Source organism: Aquila chrysaetos, chromosome 1 (assembly GCF_900496995.4).
Source record: "Aquila chrysaetos chrysaetos chromosome 1, bAquChr1.4, whole genome shotgun sequence".
NCBI lineage: Eukaryota > Metazoa > Chordata > Aves > Accipitriformes > Accipitridae > Aquila > Aquila chrysaetos.
The window spans coordinates 6,320,415-6,334,684 of NC_044004.1; the positions used below are offsets into that span (position 1 = coordinate 6,320,415).

At 40.4% G+C, this 14,270-nt stretch overlaps 1 protein-coding gene across 2 annotated transcripts in view; it reads right to left on the minus strand.

The window, feature by feature from the left end:
• KDM3A (lysine demethylase 3A) overlaps positions 1 to 13,810 on the minus strand; it is a 31,975-nt gene extending 18,165 nt beyond the window's left edge. Inside the window, exons 1-10 of one of the 2 annotated variants that reach the window (XM_030021281.2) lie at positions 13,683 to 13,810; positions 12,834 to 13,022; positions 10,015 to 10,170; positions 7,704 to 7,814; positions 6,008 to 6,110; positions 4,971 to 5,095; positions 4,407 to 4,479; positions 4,235 to 4,323; positions 1,892 to 2,043; positions 275 to 846 (exon numbers count right to left, since the gene is read on the minus strand). In XM_030021281.2, coding sequence (XP_029877141.1) covers positions 275 to 846; positions 1,892 to 2,043; positions 4,235 to 4,323; positions 4,407 to 4,479; positions 4,971 to 5,095; positions 6,008 to 6,110; positions 7,704 to 7,814; positions 10,015 to 10,170; positions 12,834 to 13,004 — 1,552 coding nt within the window. In that variant the 5' untranslated portion in view covers positions 13,005 to 13,022; positions 13,683 to 13,810. Of the gene's footprint in view, positions 1 to 274; positions 847 to 1,891; positions 2,044 to 4,234; positions 4,324 to 4,406; positions 4,480 to 4,970; positions 5,096 to 6,007; positions 6,111 to 7,703; positions 7,815 to 10,014; positions 10,171 to 12,833; positions 13,023 to 13,616; positions 13,636 to 13,682 lie in introns of those variants that run through there. The other variant, XM_030021289.2, reaches the window with a different exon arrangement.
• Between the last annotated feature and the right edge of the window lie 460 nt (positions 13,811 to 14,270).

The window sequence follows — 14,270 nt, forward strand, 5'->3', positions numbered from 1 at the left end:
GGTTTTGTAACCCATTCTGCCACTCTGTTCTTGCATACATTTTGCAACAACTTATTTCTAGAAATTAATGAGTTCTTTTCCTTTATCAGGAAAGGACATTTTTCTCAAATTTATTGCATTCCTCTTGTAAAAGAACCCACACATGACTCCAATTCCAGATACACTCACACAATTTAAATTACTCATCTTGTATACATTACAAGGACCTACTTGTATGTAGTTACACAGAAACTACAAGGACTTTCAAATGACAGGAAGTTTTAAAAATACTTACTATTATCCTGGACCTTGGCACTTCCAGTCCAAAAGCTTTCATTTTCATTTCTGTCATAAAGAATCTCATTTGAATTTCTTCTAATAAAAAATTCCATGTCTGTAAGTTCATCGATCTTGTTTCCTTTGTGGCTGTTCTGGCTATTGCAATTGCTTTGTGATTTAACTCCAGACTCAGTAAAAGAGTGATGATGAGCATCTGAGGTTGAGGGTCTACAATCTAAAGTCCGCTGCAGTTCAACAGTGCTACTGACTCTGGGTATTGCTATGGAAGAGTTAAGATGTTGCAACTGTTTTACAGAAATGCATTCTTTTGGAAAGTTTGTTGTGGGCTTCGTAAGAGGTTCATTTGTATTTTTCAGGTTGGTTCCTTTTTCATTAGCTGAATCAGCCAAAGATGAAGATCTTGAGGTTGTCAAAGAGGTATATTTACCATTTTGATCATTAAGATTTTCCGTTTGTTCTTTAGATATAAACCCCACTTTAGGAAAGGCCGTCAGATCTTCCTTCAATGGTTTAATTCCAGTATTAAGACAAGAAGGATGAGTTTCCGGCAAGCTTCGTCTACATGTGCTGAAACACACAACATGCAATAATTAGACAAACAAAAAGGTGTCAAACAAATCAGGGCATCAGCTGCTCAATCTCATCACATTTAAAGCTTGAAAGAAGAAATTTAGTTATGTACTTTGAATTCTGATGTTCCAAGGTTTTAAATTTCGTGTGAGGTTAAATAGGTTTGTGGTTTTGAGATTTGGGGTTTTTTTGTTGTTTTAAGAGTTGGACAGAATGATAAAGCTGTACGCACATGGAGGCACACAAAAATTTAGGTACTGCAGCTACTCCACTACCTTCTCTCACAATTAAACAGTTACTTTCTCATTTTCTCCATGCAACAGCTGTATAACTAAATGCATTTCACTTGCATGTCTGTGTGAGAAGACTTTAATACTCGAACCAACTTCTGGCTGGCACTGTAAGTCTATACTGGAGACAATAAAACCAGTCCCCCACAAAAAGCCTAAATGAAAAAAATTGTTTCCGCATTTATCTTGAGATATATACACAAAACGAAGTGGGGAAAAAAACCTATACCACTTCTTATAAGGTAATACACAAAATTCGAGTTTTCCTGTCACACCATTTCTACCATTATGTTCATTTTTGTGACAGAACTGGGGGTAACAAAGAAGTTTAAAGACACTGGTCTTCAACAGAAATATAATTAAGGACCTGTACTTCATCTGCAAGAAGCTATTTTACAGGACACCTGTCTGAATGTGTTCCATTTTTCTTGGGAGCTGGGCAGGAATGTGTTTGACAAAGAGTAGGCACCACACCTGTGTAAAACCCATCAGTTTACACATGGGTACAATGAAGCAGTAACATTGGCTTGTGACATTGAAGGGCAACTACCCCAAAGATAAAAAAGAAAAATATGGCATAAGCAAGTAAATTATGTACCCAGGGCAATTAAGTCTAACACTTTTCTGTGCCAATATTACAGAAGACTAGTTACTGCAGTTCTTTAAAATGACCTCTGAGTTTGTTTTGCTAAGAATTGGAGTTATTTTTGGAGTGAAAAAAAAGTCTGCATAAGCACAAAGTGCTTCCTTACCCCTGAGGAGTTTCTGCACCAAGATTGGGTGGTGAGTTAGCTGGCAGGGGCAGGCCTTGATGCCTTTGGTCTTTATTAGCAGGAGTACATCCTAGCAATGCTTCACCCAACACGGTTGGTACTGACTGCACATGTCCCTGACTGGGAGAAACCTGTAAGGGAGATTTTAACAGTTAGGAAAATTGAGGATAACAGAAATACTGCTTAGCAGGGTTCAGCTTAAAAAGAAACATACATTAATGCTCTTCCCACCATGTTTAATAAAGCTCACTGAAGTCCGTAAGATGGAAAGACATTAGAGTGTCCTTTTAAACCTTATAGGTTCCATGAAACACTGTTCACGTTAATTCCTTCTCCCCCAATTAACAACAAACTTTTGGGGGGAAACACGTATTAAGAAAGTGGAAAGGAAGATAGAAAGCTCCGTTCTTCATAACTGCCAGTGCAATGATCTTTCTAAAATAACTGCAGTAATCAGAGCTCAGAAATAGCTTTCAGAGCTCATCTGAAAGTCCTGGAGAAAATTAGAACGGCAAAGTTAGTCTGACAACATTACCAAAAATCTAGATGTGGACTTCTTTGTAGTGAGAAAATCTTTGTACTGGGATTCTAGAAAGTGTTAAGTAAAGATATCCTGTGCTGATTAAATCACCAGCCTCACAAACCTACAATTCTTTTAGGAATACAACAGGTCTACCAAATTAGCAAGCGTCTTTAAAAACAGTAGTTTCCTGTGGGGGTCCTTCCTCAGCTCTAACATCCATATTCCACTCCCACATGCTCAACTTCCAGCAGTAAGTTACATTACAGACTCGTTACCATCAACTCCAAAATATTTCCTTTCTGCTTTGGTATAACACAGCTGTCAGGCATCGAGAGGAGCTCAAAAAAAATGATGGAATTAACTCCATATTAGAAATCAGAGTACTATCACACACAAAGTAAAACAAAAAAACATGGCTTCAGCTTATTACTCCCATATATTCACATCCACCAAAATCAGAGAAACAAACAGAGCATCTGTTTTCCTTATTGGAAAGTACACTCACTTGTAACCATTTTGAGAAAATAGTTGCAAAACATTTCCCAAAGAGTACAAAAGTGATAAAGGATCCAGTCCTTTGAAGGAAGGCAGACTAGAAAATTAAAATTAAATAACTTCACTACTTTAAGGAACGATGGTGAAACAAGCTACAAATTCAGATCATGGTAACTCTTCTGCAGGACATTTGGAATATGAAATAAAGACCACCTTTTGCGTATATCAAGCAGGCTGCTGAATATGCGGAAAGCTAAAGAATGGCAAACTGAGCACCCAGAAGATGCTCAAGGCACTCAAGCACAAGCTACAGAAACAACATAAGCAGAGTATGACTGCAATGCACTACCTACTTCATGCAAATTTGCTGCGTGCTTTTCCTCTGCAGTAAATACTAGATCACTCTTTTCACTGAGGAATCTTATCCTGTACTTGCTACCTCATGCTGTATCTTTGTGAAGCCATTAAAGATTTCTAATAACAATATCCAGTCATTAGCCAGATCTACACGGTTGACTCGGCACAGGACTGACTGCACAGAAGCCAAGAACATGAAGCCTGAGAAAAATGAAACAAAACCCAACCCTCCCACCCCACCACCACTCTAGAGCTTGCAGAAGGCTAGTCCCGCCTAAAATGCAATTTTTTGGTCTGAAACACTGGGACAAAATTACAGGGCAATTTTGAAGTACTGTTCCTCAACAGTGTAATAGCCAAGCCATTATTTTTCATTTGCATTTCTATACTTAAGTTACCCAGATCATCTTTTGACCTTTGAGGCAGTTTTCTTAGATCTCAGTGATACTTGGCAGGTCACTCACAAACCAAATAACTGTAGACATGGAAGTACTAGAAAAGTAGTCACATTCCCTCTTTGTACTGAAACAACATACTTCCAGACTGCTGCCTGCGTAGCTTGAATCCTCAAAGCATGCAAGTGTAGCTGAAGGTTTTGGGTTTAAGTACAAACAGTCAAAGAAAGAATGTGAAAAGCAAAGGTCACAAACTTGAGAACTGCTTTACGTTTTCTCCCAGTACAGAATACATGACCAGGCAGGCTAACTTCTAAGCAGAAGCAAAAAGCACAGTTAAAAAATACAAGCTTCAAGGCTCAGTAACTTTTTCTCCGATTATCACAAAGCAAGATGTTTTACCCATGCCTAGACAAGTTTCAAAGAACTCAACACACCCTCCCAGGGATTATATTTATTATTCCACTCTCCTATCTAATCCTTATTTAAGGCTCTTCTGAGAAATGTCATAACTATTATATAACAGTCACATATAACGTAGTAAGACATTACCTCAGGAGAAGATTTTGTGTGTTTAGCATCAACACTTCCACTATTCTCAGATGACTTCCTTTTCACACCCCCAATTCTTTTAGATTTATCTGGAAGAGAAGGTGATCAAGATTAGGTTATTTGTCAAATATAGGCAACTTAGTGTTGAAGGACAAACAATAATAGCTCTTACCACATTTTCCATTGTTGTCATATATGATTTCAACATGAATTAACTCTGGATCAAGAGTTTTTAAAGCTGGAATCTTGGAAAGGAACAAAAATAGAGAAGCAGCCATTTAGAGAAGTGAAAGTTACTGTTTAATCTACTTATCTTAGCTGTTGTGGTATAGACTAACCTCAGACATTTAACTTCTAGGCTCTTTGAATACTAAGCTGAATTTAATGATATATTGTTGTGACAGTGTCTCTGCATGAAAACACACATATAAATTGGTACTTCAGAGCACTGTCTACACAGCATAGAAAGCAATGAAACCAGGATCATATGTTTGCCTCTTCAAATAAAAATTCCAGATCTCCCTCATTTTGTGTAGAAGACCATTTGTTATTTGACAATTCTACCAGCAGCATACAGAAACACTTTAGGGTAATAGATTATTCTGCATTACACTGATCGCCAATTTTTTTTAAAGCTTATTACAACAAGGACAGAATTAAAAATGGTGGGGATATAAATACAAGTTCTCACCCATTCCCCTCCTCCATTTGTAAACCCACAGCAACTGGTTCTTACCTCCTGACAGTTGACTTCCAGAGTTCTTGTAGCTGGATTACCATTGACAACAACTGCTGTGAACCACTGAGTAGATGGATCCAGGCTATAAATTCTAATTTTTGAACCAATGATATTTTTTCCACCTTAAAAATTGAAAAAAAAAACCAAAAAAAACCAAAAAAACCAAGAAAAGGGAGCTTAAGAAAAAGGAAGCATGACAATCACCACAGTTACCAACATGAATTTGTGAACAGTACTGCATGCAAGATACAAGTAAACAAAAAAACCTGAGAACCTTGAGACAACTTCCACACAGCTGCAGTGATTTAAAAAAAAAAAAAAAAAGCACGATAAAACTTTTCCAGCTACCTCCTTCCTGGAATAGTTCAATAAAGTTTTCTGGAGGTTAAGACATGCAACAGAGGCCAGACTGACCTCCAGATTTCAGAGAGGCAGATCAGTGGACATGGAAATGAAGATTCAATGATTAGATGTGAATTCTTCCACTCTTTACAGTATTGCAAAAGACAACTCGAAGTGGCAATATTTACCTTTCTATAAGACACTTCTTGCATATGCAAGCACATGACTACAGATATGCTTGTATGAACCCAGTAATTAAGGATTTGAAGCTGGCAAATCTAAAAATAACAATTTTAACTTGACTAAAAAAGTAGTCTCTATATAAAAGTTTGGAAGTTTTTATAAACAAGCAGCAGACTGGAAAAAAATTAAAAACCAAGCTAACTGAAACAATAAACAACTCCAAATAATTTCAGTGACAATTGCTACAAATTTGATATCTCTTTCACAAGTGTCAGGCCATCTATACATGCCTAAATTACGTAGACACTCTTACAAAGGAGATATTTGAAACTTAAATCTCTGTAATCCTTCACATTTTGCATTCACTGCTGTGAAAGAAAGTGGAATCAGTATTTTAAAAAAGCTTTTATCCCTAAAACAGATTACTGTAATTTACAGAATCACTGCAAAGACTTCCGTTTTGACTTGACTATATATTGCCAGTTTTCCGCTACAGAGTATGCTCGTACCTTGCACCAAGCGCGTTTCATCGAGATGTTTCTTAACCAAAGCTTGAATTTCTTCATTAACATTTTGATCATCCTTAAGAGGAAGCCTGGAACTGTCCACATCCTATTGAGGAAAAAAAATAATATAGAAGTTGGTATTAAGGATAATGTTTTTGATTAACAAAACCCCATAATATCTAGAAACAAGATAGCAATTCATACAAGTCCAACAAGTTTCTCATTACTCTGCGTGCCTTTAGCTCCTAGGACACTGTATTTATCGAGACAGACATCATTTCCTTACCAATGGATCGACCATCTGCAAGCCAGACTGAAGTGAACTCTCCAGGTCCACTTTAATATTGTTCTGAAAACAATCTAGCTTTGTTTAACTACATTGCTAATGAGCACTAAGTTTAACTGAATGATCCATTTTTTAATTTAGGATTTTACATTTTCAGAAGCAGCAACTTGTAAGTAGTCCTGAGCAGATGTCAATGCAAATATTTTAAGTTTTATGTTTCTACTTATGCTAGTAATGCCAGGATCCAGTCTATCTCAAGACACCATTATAAGATGTCCATGTGAATGAAAAGTCAGCTACATCTAAATCACTCATAATTATTCAGCATTACGTATTTAAATTTTAGGTTTTTTTCTCTACTGTTATCTAAAACAAGCTGCTTGACAACATTTACAATTGATTCTGAAATGGAAAGTTTACAGCAAGTTTTTACCAATGGCTCAGAGTGCTAAGAAAAAAACAAACACAAAACCCCCTTTTTTTATTTCTCCCAAGCACTGCTCTGGCATTTGTAAGCAGAAGGCTGAAGAGCTCGTCGTCAAGAATCTGTTATTCAAGATGCCAGAAAAGCAATCTTCTCCGCTGCAGTATTGAGATAAGGCTTCTACATGAAGAAATCTGTACTCTGCTGTTGAGCCAGCACAGGCAAGACAACAATCTACAACTTTAAGTGATTCTTTTGTTAGCTTCTCAAGAGGAGTTGTCTACTTGCTGACTGTTAACAAGTCAAAGTAGAACACTAATGATGGCACTACTAGCAGTCTCAACATGGGACATCTATTACTAGTTTTAATCAGACTCTTTATAGGTCTTGAGAGTAGTTTCCTGAAAAGATTAAATCCTTCATCATTAGCACATACTATTCTTCAAAATGTCTGACCAGTCAGTCACACAGGGCAATTGTTTCAACACATCTCTACCTAATTTTCACTAACAAACTTTCCTCCTGGTGCTCCATAAAGGGACTATATTTCAACCATCTCGTTTACATCCTGCCCAATTCCTCATTTGTTTAGGATTAGAAGTGATGTGTTTCTATTAGATAGCAAGATTTATTCCAGACATGCAACTCCCTTCATAGTAAAGATGGTTATGCTCACAAGAACAAAGGGAAACTGTTCCAGATTATCCCCACCACCAGCATAACGCAATTGCTCTCACCTGAGCTGAATAACTGTCCTAGCACACTCCCTCATCCAGCTCTCTTAAGTGGCCACATCCTGGATTGGCTTCAGAACATTTTTAATCAACAGACACATTACATTCAGAACTGATATTTGAGTGACAGCAATAAACACCTACTCCAAGTTTTTACCCACCTAAAATTTGCATTTAGAATGTATTAACTTGACATAACTTAAATACCAAGATAAAAGATTTATCTTCCATCTTTACAATGCTATACAAGGTTACCTGAATGGGTGTCAAAAGGTCCTTAGAAAGAAAAACACATCTCTCTTCACCAAGATAGCGTACTGAAACCATTGATCCCAAAACAGCTTTGTCCACTAAGGATTTGTAAGTCTAGAAAAGTGATAGACATTTTCTTACAAAGAGTAAGATCTCATCATTCCTCATTTGCATTTAAAAAATTTTAGTTTTGCATCTATTTCTCTGTTAAGATACCACATCTACATGCAATTCTTGAAATAAAGCAAGTTTCTAATAAAATTCTAATACATGCCTAATAAAGGAGGTACTAGACTATACTTGAAATTAATTTCATTTAGTAGAATAAGTTAGAATTCAGTTCAGGTGGCTGTCATTAACAATCATTAATCATTAATTTCAACATGAAGAATTTACTAATACTAAGAGTTCTAATTGTAGATATGTTAATGAAAAACCCTCCTTATGGTAGATTGGGGAATAACTAGCAAATCAATGAAGGCCTGCTGCATGGCTTACATTGAAGTTCTCAAAGCTCATGCAACATTGATAATATACTGAAGCCTTAGTTTAGGCATGTACAATGACTTGGATAGCCTCATAGTTGTTATACCACTGCAGTACAATGATGAAGTTGTGTTCAGGTATACCAAAGGCTTCAAGAACAGATAAGAAACAAAAATTTCCTTTAAAAGCTTCTGAACTCTTCCTAATAAGTTTAAGGTTAAATTTTGTCTAGTCCTGCAGTAACAGCTCTGAGTGGGTAGGCATCAGGAGTCTGGAACATCAGAAGTGACAAGAATAACTCCTGCCTATGGGGAAAGGTACATTGGTGCCCTATTTAAAAGAAAAAAACAAAAATCATTCTGATAGAGTATGGGTTTGGTTTTCTGAAGGACTGAACAAGCAAACAAAGACCTTCTTCCCCTTTGTTGTTTTCACTTCAGTTAGGACAGCATTGGCAAAGGGACAGTATCACCAGAAGAGGAACAAGAGTCTTTCCAGGAGTGACCAGGCATTACAAGAGTTCTGCAAAGCTATTCCATTTGTCAGAAAGATACTCTCCCACATCCTTGAATCAATAAGTTGTAATCAAGATTTAAATAAATTAATCCACACACCTCATGACCCCTTCTTTCCTGCCTTGTGCGGTGGCAAAGGGAGAAGTAGTCTTTTTTGTCAAGGCAAGCTCCAGTATTGCGCTTTACTTTATCCTACATCATTCCTCTGCTAAATAAGCTTTGGAACATGTACGCTGCATGAACTGACATGTCAAATACATCATGAGGAAAACCTTATGCATAAATTGAAGACAAGTATCCAGTAAGAACTGTTCAGATACTTGGAAAGGGACAACAGCTAAGTTTAAATAAGCAGGTTTTCAGAACATTGTGTCAGCAAAACCTCCTAGTAGAACTGCTGATATTAATGCACAGGTCAGGAAATAAAATTAAGGATTCATCCTTCCACTTCTCCCATCGTATTTGGCCCTACTTCCAATAAATATCTGCTTAGATTAGCCTTGCTTAAGAAAAAAGCTCAGCTAAAATGCAGCAGTATGAATTACACGATGTACTTTATACTTAGCAAAGTTAAGAGTATTAAAACACGGACTACAACTTCAGCATAATTAACGTACAGCAAGTTTACATCTTCATTTACTTCACAGCTACTTTTATGAGTAGCAATATCCAAAGTAGTCCAGTAAAACTATACTAGCTGAATACATTAAGAAATGTTCCCTGTTCACCTCTACTGGCTAATTTGCCTAGCCAGCCATGCATGGCAGTTACAGAAAGCTTAGTTCTCTGGCTTGCACAGTGTAGCTCAGGTTTTTATATGCATAAAATCCAAATCTCACAAGTCATCTGCGCCAGGCATCCATCACATAAGAGTCATTCAAATTATTTTTGTCTCAGATCAAACATCACTGAAGAATTAACAGTACTTGAGGCAGAATAAAACAAGAATTTAAGATAAAAATACAGGCTATCCTTAGAAACCTATTATTTACCCTTTTTCTCTCTATTCTTAACTGCAATTTCATGAAAGAAGGAAGAAACATGAGACTAGAGGGAGAAGGTATTAACATTGTACAGAATAGTGGTTTGGGAGGGAAGCAAAAGTCATAAAAACACATTCCTGTATCTCTAGGCACAACATACCAACTTAAAATGCTTACAAGCTCTGCCTAGCTCCAGCTGTACAAAGAGCTTTCGTCTCCCTTAAGAGTACATGAGTAAAGCTGTACTTGAGAAATTCACACTTGTAACAACATTGTCCTTAGAAGATGGAACTGCAGAAACAAAGGGAGTTAGGCCAAGCGTATACTTGCCATTGCAGGCCATTGGACAGGAGACATAGAATTGGCTTGAGATTTTCTTTCAGCCAGTACCAGCTTCTGCTCCACCAGGAATGCTTTCATTTTATGGTTGTAGACTTCTATCCATCTTCTTTTTTCCCATGACTCATCATCAAATTCTACACAAATCTACAGAAAGGAAACAAAGTGAAAGAGCAACTAACCATAAAATTCAGACACATACAACATGAAAAGGATAAACAAACACCAATTTCCTCAAAAAAACCCCAACCATTGAAAGTACTTAAATGCAAACATGATTATTGCCTCTATCACACAATCAAGCAATCACTAAAGCAACCCAGGCTGACCTAGTATTTCATAAGTGATAGTCAACTTTAACTGGTTTGTCATCATTACTGTCGCATAAAACATTAATATTCTTATTTAACTCTACAACCTTCCCATCTCAAAGTCCTCTGCTGCTCAAGGACAGTTAAATGTGTTAACTCTGCCACCAGTGCTTACAAACAGGGAAAAAAACACACACACACAAAACCCCCTAAAACACTAAAGGACTGTATACAGTGGTGTAGTGGCACATGCATTTTCCACAAACTCTAAACTAAAATACTTGAATAAACAAGCTGTTTTTCCAGAAATATTTTAAGAGTCCCGAAGAATAACTTTAGTTAATTTATTGAAAGCACAAATGACAGTAAGCCAGTAAAGGTGATCAAATTATATAATGTGAAGAAAGTAATTTGCTGCCTGCTTTTAACTGGTATTTATCTTTACGAATCTCTGAAGCATCTAGACAAACTTTTCAAGAGGAAAGCAGTTGTCACTTCACAGCAAAAACATGGTGTCTTAACCAATTGCTTTGGGATGGCATTACCCTTCTTTCATAGGCAACATGGGGAGATCAGCAAAGTATTGGGAAAGACTGCAAATACAACTCTGCCTGAATATTGGAGTGTCTTGGTAGAGAACACTACTCTCGGAAAAATCACTCCCTCTTCCCATAAAATATAACAATCCAGTCTAAATATATTTAACGAATTTGCCCTAACAGCAGAGAAACCTCGGCTGAGTGAATCTTAGAAACATTCCCTTGTGTTTAGCTTCCCTCTAAGGGGAAAGGCAAGTAAAAGCACGCACACAAAACAGCATTACCACAGACAGGAGTCGTAAAACTAATGGGTGCAGAAATTAATTTAGTCATTTTGAAGTTCACAGAAACAATGAAAGAGATAAGCAAATAACACAAGTACCAGAACCAGAATGGCTTGTTTTGTCTATAGTATCAACACTGCACAAACAGGAAAATACAGTTGAAAAAACACTTTCAAAAGTAGTCGACAGGCTTTCTATTCTGTAGCTTGTTCCTGACACTATACAAAAAGCAAAATTTGAGAGATTAAATATTTCTACTCCTTTAGAGGCTCCCCCCCCCGAATCCATTACTATTTTGGTCTAACTATACATTACTTTCCCACAGAGCTGGGAGAAAGGGAAGGAGATGGCATGTGTTTTGGTACAAAAGCTCTCCACGCCTCAATTGTCTACTTTGCAACTTCTTTAACACTTTTACTGGAGAATGAATTAAGTCAATCGCTTCTGGCAGAACCGTAACCAGTTACAAGGCTCACAGTAAAGTCCTCAACAGCACCTGCTCCTCCTCTTTTTAAGTCCCAGAGAAGGACCTTAAGAAGAGCTTTCTGCAGCAGCAACATTCTCCTCCTCACTCCAAGTACGGCATGGGCACAGCCCCGCCGGCCAAAGATGGAGAAAGCTCCACCCCTGCCGCAGATCCACAACAAGAAGCCCGGCCTCTAACAACTTTGGACTCTTCCTAACAAAGTTTACACTTTCAAAGAAGAGTTAGAAACACCTACTGTTTCATCTTGTTTGATAAGGAGCAGGTGCTTCTTCGGTTAATCTGAGGTCACAAAGTTCTTCTCATTAAAAAAAAAAAAAAGGGCAAGGAAACAGTTTTAATTGAAAGATGGTACTGTTCTTGCTGTCATAGAACAGCCTGCCACCAAAGTCCCTTGTAGAAACAAATAAGATGACCACGTAACAAGATGCCATTACTATAACAGAGTTTTGTCCTGAGTGAGTACTTTGTATACTGTAGTAATTGCCCAGACATGGTTGAATAGTTTTACTGTCTACAGTTGCCAAATAGCCCCTTAAGACCGTCACAGTCAAACTGTGAAAGTCGCTTGACTTCCACCCAAAGTACATAGTTAACAAATTACACTAAGCTTGCAATAATTGATTGTGTTCAAAAATGCCGTTGGTAATCATTAAGAAGTGACCACCATGCAAGAAGAGTTCAAGAAACCTCCAACACCGTACACGAATTTGGTGCGTCTTTCAAAACAGTAGAAATACTTCTTCATTACCAGCTACTCCAAAGAGCAAGAAAGAAAAGTCACCAATCCCAACAACATAAGAGAGTTTCGGTTTCACCTCTGGGAAAATCGTTCACAACTGACAAGATCTTAAATCACATTTAGGAAATACACAGAAATAAAACCTAAGCACAGCAGGTGCAATAAAAACCTGAAGTTTTCAAAATGCTGGTGGAAGAAAGCACATTTATAATTAGCTTGAGATAATTTCCGGCATTAGTACAAGCATACTGGGGGCTTTAGCCAGAGGTGCATACGTTTTCAAGCACGTTAAGCGGGGAAGTTGATCAAGACGACCTCTCTCCCCCAACAACAGCGTGTATATACATATCTGTCTGTATACACACACCCACACGCATGCACGCACATGAAGTTTCCAGGTCCCAGGGTAAGCAGTCTCGTTTTAGAAGGTCTCTGAAAGTTTCCAGTTACCTTCAGGTCTTGTTTGGATATGTCCGTGTGTGAAACGGCTCGGATCCTGCCTGACTTCCAGGGCCATTCCGAGATGCGACTGGTGTCCCACGACCTGTCGTCTTCCTCTGACAGGCTGAGGAACCTCTTCCCCACCAGCAGGGACCAGCTCCCCTCGAGCCTCAGCACCATTTTAACTCATCGGGAGGCCTCCAGGGAGGAAACCGACGGAAGGAGGAGAGAGAAAACAAACAAACAAAAACCAAAAAACAACAACAAAAAAAACCAAAACAAAACAAGGCGTCGGTCAGCTGGCAGGCCGCGCTCCGAGCCCTGCCGACGGGCTCGCCCCCCGCCCGCCTTTCCTCACAGGGAGCCGCGGCGGGCGGGAGCTGCGTTGCTTCCTTCTTCCTCTCCCCGTCCTCCTCCCCCCCCTCGCTCCCTCCCCCGCTTCTTTTCAAGCGGCTCAAGCCGAGCCCTCAGACACCCACAGGATGCTTCTTTGCCCACAGTCCTGTTAATCATTGCCTCAGTGGGGGCGGGTGGAAGGAAATACCAGAAAGCTGCTGCAGTGCAGCTCCCAGCGATTTCCACCCCGGCCGGCCGCCACCCTGCCTCCTCAGCCTGCCCCCCCCCCCCCCCGCCGCCTCTTTGTTCCTCTACCCCCCCCCCACGAAGCCGAACCGAGGGCCGGCAGCTGAAGGGAAAGCAGAGAAGCAGGCGACCGGGCCAAGCTCCTTCCGGACGCCTCTCCGACACCCCCTCCCGCCCAGACAACCCTCGAGCCTTGCCCCTTACCCTCACCTGCTTTTTTTCTTCCCCCCACCCCCCCTCCTCCCCCCCAACCCGGCCCCTGCCGCCGGTCCCCACCCGGCACAGCCCGCGGTCACACGCCGCCCGGGCAGCCGGGCTCCGCTGAACGCGGCGCTTCCCCTCCGCCCCCAGCGACGGCCGCTGCGGCGAGCGATACTACTCGGCCCCGCGCTCGCTCGCTCGCTCGCGCGCGCACACCCCCTCACCCGCGCGCTCCCGCCCCGCCCCCCCCCCCCCCCCCCCCCACCCCGGCCCGCGGCCGGCCCCCGCCGTTCACATCCCTCGTTCCCATTGGCTACCCCGCGGCGGCGGGGCGGAGCTCTCGGCAAGCCTCCCGCTGCGATTGGGCAGGAGGGGCGGTGCCCGCGCTCCTGGCCGCGCCTCGAAACCGTTGCTCAGCAGATGGCGACTAAAAAAGAAATATCCTTCCGCAAGGCTGAGAGTGAAGGAGTCCGCCAGCCCGCCCACCTCCACCAAGGGCCCAGAGACGGGGCCCAATGGAAAAAGAAACATGTTTTAGGCCATAGCGCGCCTTGAGGCTTATGCTTCTGCCCCCAGCGACCTGAGCCTTAAGCCGTAAGAGCCGCCTTTGGAGACGGCGGAAGGATCTGAGGGAGGCAAGAGGCGTGAGACGGCCGCTTATAC